This window comes from Pomacea canaliculata, linkage group LG4, assembly GCF_003073045.1.
Source record: "Pomacea canaliculata isolate SZHN2017 linkage group LG4, ASM307304v1, whole genome shotgun sequence".
In the NCBI taxonomy this organism is placed as follows: domain Eukaryota; kingdom Metazoa; phylum Mollusca; class Gastropoda; order Architaenioglossa; family Ampullariidae; genus Pomacea; species Pomacea canaliculata.
The window spans coordinates 157,591-172,172 of NC_037593.1; the positions used below are offsets into that span (position 1 = coordinate 157,591).

A 14,582-nucleotide genomic window follows, 5' to 3' on the forward strand; every position below is an offset into this window, starting at 1 on the left:
TGCTTGTCCTACTGTACTTTATTTTCAATGTTGGTTTGCTGACAGAGAAATTTTCATATTATCCAAACATATTATCATATTATCTGAACAGCTTAATTAATAACACTTTATGGCACTTTAAATCATTATGAACCTCATTTAATATAATCATAAAAAAATTACCATTGTCTTTCAGTCACTTTTAGGTCAAATGTAATAGACCAGCAACACTACCAGGAATGTTATACAGTCCATTTTCAAGGTCACCAGATGATTTGGCCCATTGCATGAGTCAGTTCAACCACATCTGTGATCCATTTGACCAACAATATAAAGGGACTTTAATGTAAACTCCTTTGAGGGGGGAATTTTGTCTTAGAAAAGCATGAGATTTGTGTGAACTTTTAGCTGTCATTATTTTTTTAAGTTATGAAAATGTATATAGAAAGAGAGGGATGGTGGGATACCAGGAAATTATGGTGTGAACAGTTACAGGCTTGCTATTTGTGCATGATAAAAACAATCAAGTTTGGCTAATGGCCATCAAAGACATGCATCTATTAAGTTATGAAAATATATAGAGAGAGGGGGGAGGAAATACCAAGGCATATGTGAACAATTACAGGCTTGTTATTTGTGCATGATAACAATCAAATGTGGATACTTTCCATCACAGACACACATTTATTAAAGCTCATGCCTTTGCCTCCATTCACTGATACTGAAGCCAGGGTCTTTAACCCTCACCCACAAGATAAAGACAGTTTGTGACTTGCACAAACTGATGGCTCAGTCTCGGTATTTTGTTTCACATTGAATGGACCACTCATTTTTTTTTATTGCGTATTTGAAATGACCGCTCTTCGTGAAGCAGTTTTCTTTTTGCTCCACAAGCCAAACTCTATTTTCACAGTGTATCAAAATTTCTTAAGTTTAATTTATTCCTTGTTACTCCTCAACAAGCATAGAGCCACAACAACACCTCACCAGCGGACCCTGTTTTGGGCAGCCCCACCTCAGTTGGGCCCATGTGGTTCCGACATCCTTTGCCTCGCTTTTTACTGTTTTTTTCCAAGTCTGGTGTATGAAAGTAACTAACCCTTCTACTCAATAAAAAAAAGTTATAATAGTCTCCTAACAAATTTCAGAGTATTTATGTACTGATAAATATTTAATGTCTCAAAAATAAGAGTTATATACAGAAAGTGAAATTGAAACATGTGAGCCAAATATACACAGATTTGCATGAAAGTCTATACATGTATCTGTGCAAATGTTTTCACTTCCTATTTCTTGTGAAACTCGGTCTGTTTTTATTTTCTAAAGCTATGTATATATACACAAATCAGGAAGAAATAAGTTGTAGACACATCTGTGTGCACAAGTCAGAAATGAATAAGTTGTGTTCCTATGTCTGTGTTTGTTTTCTGAAGCTAGATACATGTGTATGCACAAGAGCTAAATGAATAAGTTGTGTTGATACATGACAAATCCATGACAGCTCCATATTCTGGCAGTTTGTTAAACACGTTTGCTAAACACATCCTAGACTTGTCATTTGAATCTCGTCAATGTCATCATGTATCACTCAGCAGAGGACCCTGTAACATCAGCATATGTAGAGAAACCAAGGATTTCCTGAGTAAACATGTTGGCATCAATTTCCTGTGGAAGATTCTGGTCAATAAGATCGCCCAGGTGAGTTGCATCTTGTTCACTCAGTTCAACGCTGCCCTCATCAGGGCTGAAGCCAAGCAGAATACTCAAGTACTCTGCTAGCTCATACTCTGTCATGTGTTCCCCTTTTGACAGAAGAAGATAAATTAAGTGACACTTTTCTCTTCAAAAGCTTTTGCTGAAAGAAAGCAGTTGTGTTTTTTGTGTCAGTTGCCCTACACTTCAGTGTAAAAAGCTGTTTTATGTGTGTAACTGGCATTGTTGGCCAGACTAAGAAAAACTTATTTTCTCTTTATCAATGTAATTTACAATAACTAGTACTTTGCCTGAAGTCTTTAAAAAGTGTTGGCAACTGCCCATGGAATCAAAAAAGTTAAGCATTTGTGAGGTACTATATCTTAGCACTGTTTAATGTATCAGTCTAATAGCCTCTCTTTGCTCACCTTTGTTTTGTAGGAGCTCCAACAGTTCGCCACGCTCAATTTTGTGTCCAACTGATCCGGGAGTGCCCAGGGTGTCAAATGCCCAAAGCAGTTTATCAGGTGACAGACCAAAGGCTGGGCGGTGATTTACATACACTAAGGCATAAAGAACTGCACAATTAACCTTAATCCAATTCATTTTTTTAATAAGACACTAATTTATCTTATGTCCAACAGCAGTTGTATGATGCTAGATTTTTTTATGATTTAGATTCCAAAACCATTATCTTCTGCCTGACCTACATGTACAATTTTTACAGATTGTTGAGTACAAAGGTCACAACAAAGCAGACACATAACAGATAAAGGGTGTCCAGTCACTTAATCCCCAGACACTTAATCCCCAACACTTAATCCCCTAGATTTTTAATCCCTATAAGCACTTAATCCCCAGATGCTTAATCCCCTAGACTTTTAATCCCTAAGCACTTAATCCCCAGGTCTACATAAGGATTGTCAGCTACACAAGGCGTCTGTTCTCCAATAATGCGCCGGCACAGAGAAACGTCCAAAGAGGAAATACGCTAAATTAGCCAGGAGAATTAGCAACATTGTAGAGAGATATGAGTCAATGGATCATCTTCTATACCTCTGATCATTAGCTTACCTGTCATATTGATTAACAAAAAGCACTTCGCAAACACTTAAGAACAATTTTCATATCATATTGTTGAAGAACATTGAATTTACTAGCTTATATGAACTTTAACTAATGTTGTAGATGTTCAAATGACCAAGAACTACGTCCATGAAATGATGTTGAAGTTAACAGCATGATTTAAATATTATTAATGTATTTCAATATTTATTTTAATTTTAAAACTTATTGTGATGTTTACAAGAACGTAAGAAAGATCATGGTAATGCCTTAACAGACTTTGTACAGTGGTGCGATAACTTTCTTGAGTTAAATGTAGACAAAACAAAGGAATTGCACATAGATTTTAGGAGAATCAAAGATGATTTTGTTGCTCCCAGTGTGATACATAGCAAACCTCTTGAAACCGTTACCTCTTTCAGGTACCTGGGAACTGTTTTTGATTGTCAGCTTAAATGGACTCTGAACACTGAACACATTGTCACGTGGCAAGCAAAGTACGTACCTTTTGCGGAAGTTAAATAGCTTCTCCGTTAGCAGAGCAATTTTAGGTCGTTTTTATCAATCTTTTATTGAGAGTCTTTTATCCTTCTCATTTGTTGCTGGTTTCGTAATCTATCTGTCCATGACAGAAATAGTTTGAATAGCATTGTTCACATCTGTTCCAAGATAATTAATATCAGAGGGACTTGACTTCCTTCTGTGATCAACAACTAGTTAGGAAAACTTCCTGCATTCTGTCCATACCTGAACATATGCTAGTGGGGGAATTTGTTTTATTAAGTTTAGGTAAACGCTATGCCATGCCAGCATGCAAAAGCAATAGGCATCTGAAATCTTGTGTGCCATCCGCAGTCCAGCTACTCAATCACAGATGAACTGTCAGCAGTGTGTGAGGGTGTGATGTGTAGGTGAGTATGGGAATTTTTTTTTTTTTTAATATATATTGGAAACAGAGCACACCTCCCATTTAAATTGCCCATTGGGACTAATAAAGTTGGTTGTTATTGTTGTCATTGCTATTGTTATATGAAAATGATTATTTGAATTTCAATTAAATTTTTCACTGACTTCATAATTTTTATAGTTAAGGGTTTAGTTTAGGGATTAAGTGTCTGGGGATTATGTGCTTAGGGATTAAAAGTCTAGAGGATTAAGTGTCGGGGATTAAGTGTCGGGGATTAAGTGTCTGGTTATTAAGTGACTGGGAATCCAGATAAAGAGGTAGTACATACATCTGATGAAAGTTTCCAGGTCTACTTCCTCCACATATTGGCCAGTCTCTACATACTGGCTAAATTTCACTTCGTTTATCATGTCCTCAATCTGAAACATTATATATTAAGCATTATATATTAAATGCAACAGATGTCAGCTATGAGATTCACATAGTATACCAGCTATCAAGATTCAGAAGAAAAATTAGAAAAAAAAAAATAATAATCCAGTAAAACCTCCTCATCAAGACTTTCTGCATTGTGGCCCCCTTTTAGATGCAGTTCAAACAATTTTTATAGACACATTTTGCTACATGAATGTCATCTCTGTCATGACTACCACCCCAATGCAACTTATAATCAGCAGTTTAAACTCTAGATTGAAATAGAAGGCAGAAGGCATGTAGGAAAAAATGAAGTATGTTTTAAAACGCTGAAAATGCTTCTCCTCAACTGTTCATCCTATTTTATGAATGCCTGAAGAAATAAAATAAAATCAATTAGTACATTTTAAAAAGAGATTAGTTGTTCATTGGTTCACTGATCTTTTTGACCACAAACCATACCACCCCAGCCATATCAAGTTGCAACGCCACTGGGACACTCTGGGCCAAAATACCAATCGCCAGTCTTCGTCCCCTCCTGTTCAGCGGGAGGAGGTATAGTTCTGACAAGACTATGTTTAGGACACACCTTTGCCATGCAATTGCACTTTTTATGGGGTGAACCACCACCACTTTGTTCATGGTGTCAAGGAAATTTTAGTCTGGCACATGTTTTAATTACTTGTCCTGAACTCCAGAGTATCCGCCAGCAGTTTTTTACAATAGACTCTTTGTTTTCCTTGTTTAAGTCCGTCCTATAGGCAGCTAATTTTAGATTTTTAACAAGGATAGGGTTCTATCATAAGATTTAAGTTTTTTATGCTCTGATAGGTTTTTGGGTTTTTTGGGGTTTTTTTACACTTCCTAACCAAGCAACCATTGAGTACTATAAAAATAATCTGACTCAATTCCTCTTAAGGTCAGGATTAACCACATTGTAATTTACGGCTAGTGTCTTATTCGGCTCTCTTCTTGATGTGAAGAAATACAGAAATTATCATTTATCATCTATCAGTCCATCTTTTTTGTGCTCTTTATAGTTCAGTGTCTTGCTTGTCTGATAAGTAAACGTTTGAAGTTTCAATATTTGGCAGAACTGAAACGAGTTAACCAATCATAGCCTAGTACAGTACGCTTCACATACAAAAACAAACCTCTTGCTCAGTTGGATAGAAACCCAGGGCTCGCATGACAAAAGGTACTTCTGCCAGAGGGATTGCTGTTGACACCTGTCGTGTTTCTGTTGCATTTGCTCCTTGACTGAAACAAATCCAGAGTGAATTGGCATCAAATAAAAGGGGAAGGGCATCTGAGACCAGCTGTGTATGAACACAGAACAGAAAGAGAATTAGACCATGCACATCAGACCTCTGTGCACTCTATCTCAAAGATTCTTACTGGTGCCATTGAATCAATACAACAGCCCCCATTTGTTGAAGGAGGTTAGGATGATTATTACCACAATACATATGGATATCTGATCAAAGAGATAATACCTATATGGGGAAAATGTATGCCCAACAGCAAACAAAGAGGGAAAATGGCAGCCATCATTTGGCCCTACTAGTTAGCTACAGGTTAGTACCTAACCCTCATCAGGTGTGATCATCCAGGCAAGGCTAATGTAGACACCAGCAATAATAATATTATAATTAGCTTATATTGCACACACTGTTGCAAACCCAGGATCACCGTACTTAATAAAAAAAATACTTTTACATAAAAGAAAACAAAAACCCTCCCATGAGGCAACCCTTCAATGCAAACATTATATACACATAAGTTTAATGTCAACACATTCTCAAACACAAACAGATACAAACATGAAGACATTTTTCTCTCTCATGTAAACTCGAATAAAGAATTATCTACATACAGCCTGTGCTGTGTATTTGTTGACTCTGAGTGACATAAACTAATGTCCCAAATTCAAACATAAATAAACATGCATGCCTGCATACATTATCACTTATTACATCTTCATTATCACTTTGCATTTCTGAAAAGTATTTTATGAGGCTAAACAAAGCTACCTCTGTGAATGTCTCTAGCAGATAACAGCCAGAAAATGTCAGCAATGTATAACTAACTCAGGCAAAGGTTCACAATTTACTGGAGAAAATATCACCTTTGACTCTGAGCATAGTAAAAGAAGTCTTCTAGCTCTGAGAAAAAACTCACCTTCGAATTTGAGCATAGTAAAAGAAGTCTTCTAGCTGTGAGAAGAGCTCTCCATTGTGACCACCCTCCATTAGCCCATAGAATGGCAGCAAGCCTTCGCCTCCCAGCCGTGCTTGTGCTTCCAAAGCACTAGAAAATCAGTGAAAAAGAAAGTTCATACCACTTTTGGGGAAGAACAATGAAAACAAAAAACCTACTCATTATAAACGTATGTTGCACGTAGAATCATTAACATTGCAGTCACAAAAAAGCAACATTTCACTTATACTTCAAAGTATATGAACAGAATAGTGTATAATCTGGTTTTATTGCAGTTAGGCAATGCATGCTTTGACTTGCCCTCTAAAAAATATTTAATATTCACACTATACTCCTTCGTACTTGATGTTGACTTCCCACATATGAACTGTGGCATCCAGACCACCAGCTGTGAATAGGTAGCGCCCATCATGACTAACCACTAAGTTGGTAACCTGCCAAACATAAAACTGATATGCACATTCTATTTCTGTAAAACATATAACAAAAAAAAGTTAATCTCAGGGTGGTGTGCAATGAACCTACCGCTTAGCTTTTAGTTGATGAAGGTGTGTGGATGAATGTCAAAAGGTATGTGGATACATGTCAAAAGATGGGTGGAAGCATGATAAACATTAAGCAAGGTAAGCATAGTTCTACCATGGCTAATAGAGGGTACATTGGTGATCAAATATAATGCTGTCCAGGATATTTTTGGCATGGCAGTGAATGATGGTCACTTTCCTTTTCATAAAAGCTCAGCAGACATAAACAGCTAACCCAGAGACAGCATGACAACTGTTATGATTGTGAACAGTATGTGGGATTAGTGCTATGCTCAACAACTTCCTGGTACATATGGAGATGGTCAGAACTATCATGGGCTTTGCACCCAGAGACAGCAGGCCACTTTCCACATGCATGTCTCCAGCATCACATCACCATTGTAAACGGTTACACTCCAGCTTCTGTCCACAAAGATAATGAAGTGGAAGAGTTCCACAATCAGCTGAAAAAAGGTCATAAAGACAGCACAGAAGAAAATCATTCTAGTCAAACTTGGTGACTAAAGCACCAAGATCGGCTCAGATGAATGGGGTGGAGTGGTAGGCAAATTTGAAGAAACAATGACAGGAGCATAACACTCCTAGAGTCTGCACTGAGCTAGAGCCTGCACTGAGCCATAGTCTCCCCTTCACCAATATCCTCCATCTCCACAAGGAATCTAGGACAAAATCTTCACACTCTCCAAACCGTTTGGTCTATAACAAAATCACTAGAATCTTGACACTCTCCAGAAGGTCTGGTCTATAACAAAATAGACTACATCCTGCTGCAGGGGCATTTCAAATGCAGCAGCATCAAGATGCATTTGAAATGCCTCTGCAGCAGCATCAAGATCAAACCAAAGTCATATCAACATGCTGACATTGAAATTTGGTAAAGCCCTGCTCAACCAACCCCAGAACTGACTTCGAGAAACTGCAAGACCCAAACATATAAAAATCTTCAGGCTTCAAGTCAGGAAAATTTGCTGCCGTAAACATGGTGAACTGTGATGAAGACACCATCATTAAAGAGGTACGTGCTTCTTTCAACACCTACAAAGGCATAAGAAAAAGAAACAAGCCTAGGTCACAATGAGATCCTACGTACATCTCTATGACCAAAGGAAAGCCTTGAAGAGAGGAGCACAAAGCAGTGAATTGCAGCATCAGGAAGAGAAGGATGGCAACTGAGGAGAACTGGACTTGTGACAAAGGATGAACAAATGAATAAATTAACTTAAATGTTCATGCAGTGCAAGAAAAGACATAACTCTCAGTGGTACCGACCCCAGCTAAATGTTCATGCAATAATAATAATGTGTTCCCCTATATAGCGCTTTATTCTGCCCAGTGGACAGCTCAAGGTACTTCACAAATGACAGAAGGTGATTTGACGTCAAAATAAGATGACGACAAAACCTCAGTGTTCAGCCGGCTGCGTCTTCCACACCTCAGGGCAGCGTCCATATACACCACAAATAACAATCCACAGTCCAAATATCAAAACATCATAAAAGCTGCAATACACTCTTTAGCAAATCCAACAGATGGCACAAGGAATGACAAATGAGGCCAGCACACGCAAATGTCCACTGATCAACAGAAGGTCAAGACAACATAAAGCCCACACAGCTGTGTCCATCATGAAGTCTGCAGATCAGACAAGAACCGAAGCCACTGACATGGAAGAGGCAGCACACTCCAAGCGCACAATGGCAGGCCTGTCAAAAATAGACACAATCAAGTCCAACATGAGAAAGATGTCAGGTCAAACAAAAATATGACAAAGCTCTGCCCCCTCCAGCCAGTTAGGTGAGAGGACATCACTAATCTCACGTAGTACTATGTGGTACTGACCCCAGTTGGGTGAGCGATGAGAGCCATGGTGTTGTGTGGATTGCCATCCAGAGGCAGGATGAGGAGCCCCACCTTGTCATCTGTGATGTACGCCACATAACGGTGTGCTTCTTCATCAACTTTACTGGGCACTATGGCCATTCTGATACATATCAACATGCCAACTCACCAATTAGAACTAGGCACTATAGTCGTTCTGATAATATCAACATGCCAACTCACCAATTAGAACTAGGCACTATAGTCGTTCTGATAATATCAACATGCCAACTCACCTTTACCAGGCACTATAGCCATTCTGATAATATCAACATGCCCAGCTCACAGAGTAGAACTCACTTTTACTAGGCACCCAATCGATTGATTAAAACTCATATTTACTTGGCACTATGCTTAGTCAGATACATATCAATATATTCCTTACACTGACCAGAACACATTAGCACCATGCCGAGTCCGATACATATCAATATGCCCCTTACAGTGATCAGAACAAATTTACTATGCCTACTTATGGTTAATATCAACACATTACACACTGAGTAGAACTCTTCAGTAATTACCTTGGATCAATAGTACAAAAGAAATGAAGTGTTTGTTATGATCTGAAACAAAACATTTGTCATGAGTGCAGTGGTGATCATACTTACTTTTGTACAGGTGACCCATAAGTTGGTGCAAGGAGTGTTTTTCTGCACATTTTTGTTGAAGCATTGTAGAGTTTAAACTTGAACTGAAACCATCAAACAAAAGAACGGAATCAATTGGAATGTCTACAGTCAGTTTATTAAGTATTTGTTAAGTATTTGTGTACAACAAATTCAATAAGTATTTGTTATGCATACAATAGGTTCAATAAATTTTTAGCAAAGGTAATCAGTTCAATAAATATTTATTGTATGTAACAAGAAGCATGAAACCTCATTCAAGAAGTATTTGTCCTGTGTACAAGATGCAAATAAAACACCTCTCTCAACTTTGGTTGAAGTAAAGTTAAAATGCTCCTACCTGGTCATTTGCAGTAAGGATAAAGTGTTCCTTGGTCAAAGCTGGGTACCAGGTCATGCAGGTTGGAACAGAACTCTGCTCCAGACGTTCAGAACTGGCCAAAACGATGTTATCTTTGACTGTGTTTTCCAAGTCATACTCAACCTTCAAACAAATCAGGACATTTGCATAAAGTCCAACTTTCATTATGATAGTGTTCATACAAACTGTTGACTGGATGAGTCACACTTTTTTCACCCTGAGGTATTTTCTTCCTTTGTGAATTAAAAAGAGGCCTAGTGGATAAAATTAAAATTAATATCATCAACCATATTACCTAAATTTCAGATTATTCAGACCCATATTGAGTGTTCAAGGGATGCCTGTCTTCATATAACCACTGTTGTCTGTACTACAGGATATCTAACATCATATGATCCCTGTTTTATGCACAATATATTCTAACCCTGACAATGAAAACATGAATATCATTTTCATACAGCTCCAAGATCAGAGTGAAGTTCGACTGACCAACAACAGTCAACAATAGATAACAAAAATAAAAAAGCATAGATCTGAATTAGAGTTTTGCTCTCGGCAGTGACAGCATAAATTTACTGAAAAATATGATGAGCTTTCTAAGTCAACAGCAATGGAGGACATAAAAACAATAGCAATTAATGAAGCAGACTACTTTTAAGTGACCCACCCTGTATCTGTTACACACACCCACACTCTTTGACACCTCTATTCATACCACTGACACCCCAAAAATGACTTCTTTCACATACACATCCACATAACCGTGCACACACACACATCTACATACACGCTCTCTCTCTCTCTCACTCACACGAACTTACATGCACTCTCTCTCTCTCACACACACATGCAGACACCACTATTCATACTATGTACATATAGTACACTGGTTCTTAACCTGGGTTCGATCGAACCCTAGGGGTTCGGTGAGTCGGTCTCAGGGGTTCAGCGAAGCCTCCGCCACAGAGGTCAAGACACACCCGCAATTCGTGATGACACTAAAGAAGGATTCGGTGAATGTGCATATGAAACTTGTGGGCTTGGTACCTCAAAAAAGGTTAAGAACCACTGATATAGTAGTATGGAACATGGCACGCATACACATGTACACAGGACAGGTACAGGCTGGCAGTGGGAGGTAATTACTGACTGGGGACGACCACGTGACCAAAGGAGAGCGGGGAGGGTCGACTAGCAACAGAATGTAGGTACGAGGATGTGTTTGGAGGGAAGTGGGGTGTGAAGGTCGGGTGAAGAGACCAGTGGTCAGAATGTGAGGAGACAGCGCAGAGGTGGGATCGAGCGTGAGTGTGGGGTGTGGAGATTTTGCCTGAGCCAGAACAATTGACTGGCTGTAGATGGTTAGAGTAAAATGATTTGGAACCGATGAAAGTGTTGTTTGGTTCTTGTGGAGAGATTGGTAGAGCAGCCGTATCTACCCTGTTACATACACCCCCAAAATGATTCTTTTCACATATACAGCAAAATAACTGTGCATGTATACACACCCACTCTTGGATGCACTATTTATGCTATGTACACCCCAAAAATGACTCCTTCCACACAAACACTTAAAATATAAAAGTGTGAGGTGCATTCTAACTCTCTCAAGCTAGTAAAATTGTAATTATCACAAATGTTAAAATTATCTATTCATTGATAAGGTTATTAATGAAAGAAAGTTAATTATAAATAAAATATTTGTAAGAATGACCCTCATACTTTTAAATTTTAAGTTATAGGTATTGATGAAAATCATGAGACCTAAGGAAAAAATTTATTTTACCCTTTTTAGTTCATTTCAAATAAAAGTGGGTTTTTAAATATTTTGGTCTTGATTTCATTTTCTTATACATTTCATTTTCTGGGTTTACATATGAGTAATGCACAAAGTGGCCTCTGCGAGTGTGTTGGGACTTCACACCCAACTTTGAGAGAAGAGAGAAACAACCTCAGGAACACTGTCACACTGACATGATGACACACTGCCAGATTTGTAGCATCCTTCCAGGAAGATTCAATATGATCTGACAGCATGGATGTCCAATGCAAAACTGTTTTGAAGTTAACAAGTGTTTTACAGCCTAAAATTATGAGCAGAAGTACAGTGAAGGGCCATTAAGCTGCAGTGATTGGGGTCCAAACTGCTTAACAGTGGCTTAGGTGGTCCATGGCTTAAATATTTTTTGATAATGCATAAATTACAATAAATAATGAAAAAATAAATGTTTTTGATCACAATCCTTCCTCACACGTTGACCCACGAGTGGCCATTTTGAAAGTAGCGCCATAATCTCATGATCACAATATTGCGTGCTGCATATTAAATCATGATTAATGGTCTTGAGAGGACATGTCCATTTAAGCTCAGTTTACCATTTCCCTTGGTTTGTACCTTGACAGTGAACTGACCAGTATTTGAACAACACAAATGACACTGATTTATATTAACTTATAGCTTTTATGAATCAGCACCAAGTAACCTGATTTATATCTACTTATCAACTTTCTGTTTCAGCACATCAGCACAAACTACACTGATTTATTTAAACTCACCAACATACGATCAGCACCAAGAGACAGAAGTCTTGGCTTGTTGGAGTCTAAGTGAAACCCAAAAAGAAGCTCTTTGATAGGCCTGTAGTGAGCATGGTAACGACCAATGTAGACAAAGGGAGCCGATTCTGTGTCTAATGCTGCCTTGTACAACGATGTAGTATACTGGGCATCCTGCAGCACACAACTGTATTTTTAAAAATGAAAAAGCAAGAAAAAAAAGGAGACGACAAAGCTCCCAAGCCGACAAAACATGTAGGTGTTGATACAATCTACAATCAAGTTTAACATTATCTCAGGCAATCTTAAAACACGTATGTGTTGACACAATTTACAATCACATTTAACATTTTAATTCTCAGTCACTCTTAAGACAGTTTTTTTTAACTGTTTATTGCAGAAGATATCTACCATTTATCTAAATTTCAGCAAGATTTCCTTTTAGAGTGAAACAAATAAAACAAGGTTTTTGATATAGCTGGGACAGCCCATAAAAAGAAAATCAAGGTTTTTGACACTTACAGCTGTGGCGAAGAAAAGGGAGTCCGGAGAAAAGGCAATGTGAGTGATTGCTCCACGAGCATAATTAAAGGGCTCAGCAAGTTCATCTTTGAGAGTGAGAGAATCAAGTACACGCACAGTCCCATTGGTGAAGCCAACCACTGCATATTACAGAAAGAACAATCATGCACTTTTTAACTGATTAGTCTACAAACTGGTGCTGAAATAAATGACTGAACACTATATGTCTCTTATACCCGTCTGTCCAAAGTTTTTTAAGTTGACTAGTTTGACTAAATTGGTGCTGAAAGAAATGATATTTACATGGCTTATATGACACAAGAAATATTCTAGTGCTTAATGGCATTTTCACAGCTGATATTTAATATGATTTATTTTAGGACAATCACAAATAACTACCAAGTACATCACCAAGAAAATCTTTGTTTCTCATCATGGTGTGGAAACATACCCAGATAAGCTCCTTTGGGATCATAAGCAAAGCAATGCACAGCATTACCACTCTCAAAATTCTGAGACACAATTGTTTCCCTAGGACAGAGAAAATATGTTATCAGCATCAGTTTTTTTTTTTTTGAGAAGTCTTCTTGATCAAATAAAAGCTTTGAACTAGTCTAATATGTATGAGTGCACATGTGTGCATATGCAAAAGGTAAAAAAGTCACCCTTATCCTTTTTTAAGTTGCTGAGGAGTGAGGCGTTAGAAACCCCACATTTTTCAGGGCCAGATGTTAACAAGGCACTACCCGTCTCCTCTTTTCTGGCTGCTTCCCCACCCCTACATGGAGTCAGGTACCCATTCCGACGTCTGGGTTTACTGAGTGAAGTTCACTAGTGTCACATGGGGAATAAACAGGCTCACCTCTAAGTTTTGACACCATTGCTTTAACAACTTGGCAATCCCCTTTCCCATGCATATGCAAACATAATGCAGAATCTTGCGTTCAGCTGCTTGTGTTATGTTGAAATTTTTTTCTGACACACTTGCCCATAATAAATAATCAAGCTAAATGCTCATCTGGGCTGGCTAGAAAAAGTGACAGTGGACAAAAATGGGTAAGTTGCTCCCATCAAACCAACAATAATGGGTTTTTTGGTACATTTTAAGAGACTAAGGAAATGACTGCTTCTGAATGCACAAAAACTGAGAAACTAAAGTATTGATAGTCCTCTAACTTTTCTGTCTTACACACTGATGATACACAGACTTTAGGGAGTGATGTCCATACAGAATTCTTGAGAGGGTATTGCATTTCCTTTAAAGGGTGATCACCATTGAGGGACCCATTCAACAGCTGTGTCAACTAAGAGAATACAGTTGTGGCACAAAGCTACTGAACCTGCTACTGACTGTAAGTCTGACCTCTATCTATCTATTCCTCTTCGTGCATCAGGTTGCACATAAGGCCTCAACCAGAGTCCGCCACCGATGTCGATCGGCTGAAACCCTCTCCAGGTGACCCCATGTCCAGCCCTTTCCTTTCATCTCCCTTTCCACTGTTCTTCTCCAAGTTTCCTTTGGGCGGCCGTCTGGAGTCCATCGTAGGGCGACTGTGGAGAGGTCTGCTGTCTGCTGGCGGAGCACATGTCCGATCCATCGCCAACGCCTTCGTTGAACCTGCGTGGTGATGGACTCGGTTTCAGTTCTTTGGTGGAGTTCTTCGTTGGTGATGGTGTTTGGCCAAAAGATGTTAAGTATGCGCCTGAGGCATCTGTTTTGGAAGACGTCAAGCTTGTTACTGATGATTTTGCTCATCTTCCATGATTCTGATCTGTTAAGGAGGGTGCTGATCACATTTGACTGGATTCTCAGC

The 14,582-nt window shown here is 38.6% G+C and overlaps 1 protein-coding gene across 2 annotated transcripts in view; it reads right to left on the minus strand.

Moving 5' to 3' along the window:
• The window catches only part of LOC112561451 (cilia- and flagella-associated protein 251-like), a 33,261-nt gene continuing 18,679 nt past the window's right edge, over positions 1-14,582 (minus strand). Inside the window, exons 16-27 of one of the 2 annotated variants that reach the window (XM_025233960.1) lie at positions 13,220-13,299; positions 12,769-12,908; positions 12,247-12,420; positions 9,670-9,813; positions 9,312-9,394; positions 8,662-8,803; positions 6,620-6,711; positions 6,239-6,367; positions 5,212-5,317; positions 3,972-4,062; positions 2,100-2,234; positions 1-1,781 (exon numbers count right to left, since the gene is read on the minus strand). In XM_025233960.1, coding sequence (XP_025089745.1) covers positions 1,564-1,781; positions 2,100-2,234; positions 3,972-4,062; positions 5,212-5,317; positions 6,239-6,367; positions 6,620-6,711; positions 8,662-8,803; positions 9,312-9,394; positions 9,670-9,813; positions 12,247-12,420; positions 12,769-12,908; positions 13,220-13,299 — 1,534 coding nt within the window. In that variant the 3' untranslated portion in view covers positions 1-1,563. Of the gene's footprint in view, positions 1,782-2,099; positions 2,235-2,262; positions 3,356-3,971; positions 4,063-5,211; positions 5,318-6,238; positions 6,368-6,619; positions 6,712-8,661; positions 8,804-9,311; positions 9,395-9,669; positions 9,814-12,246; positions 12,421-12,768; positions 12,909-13,219; positions 13,300-14,582 lie in introns of those variants that run through there. The other variant, XM_025233961.1, reaches the window with a different exon arrangement.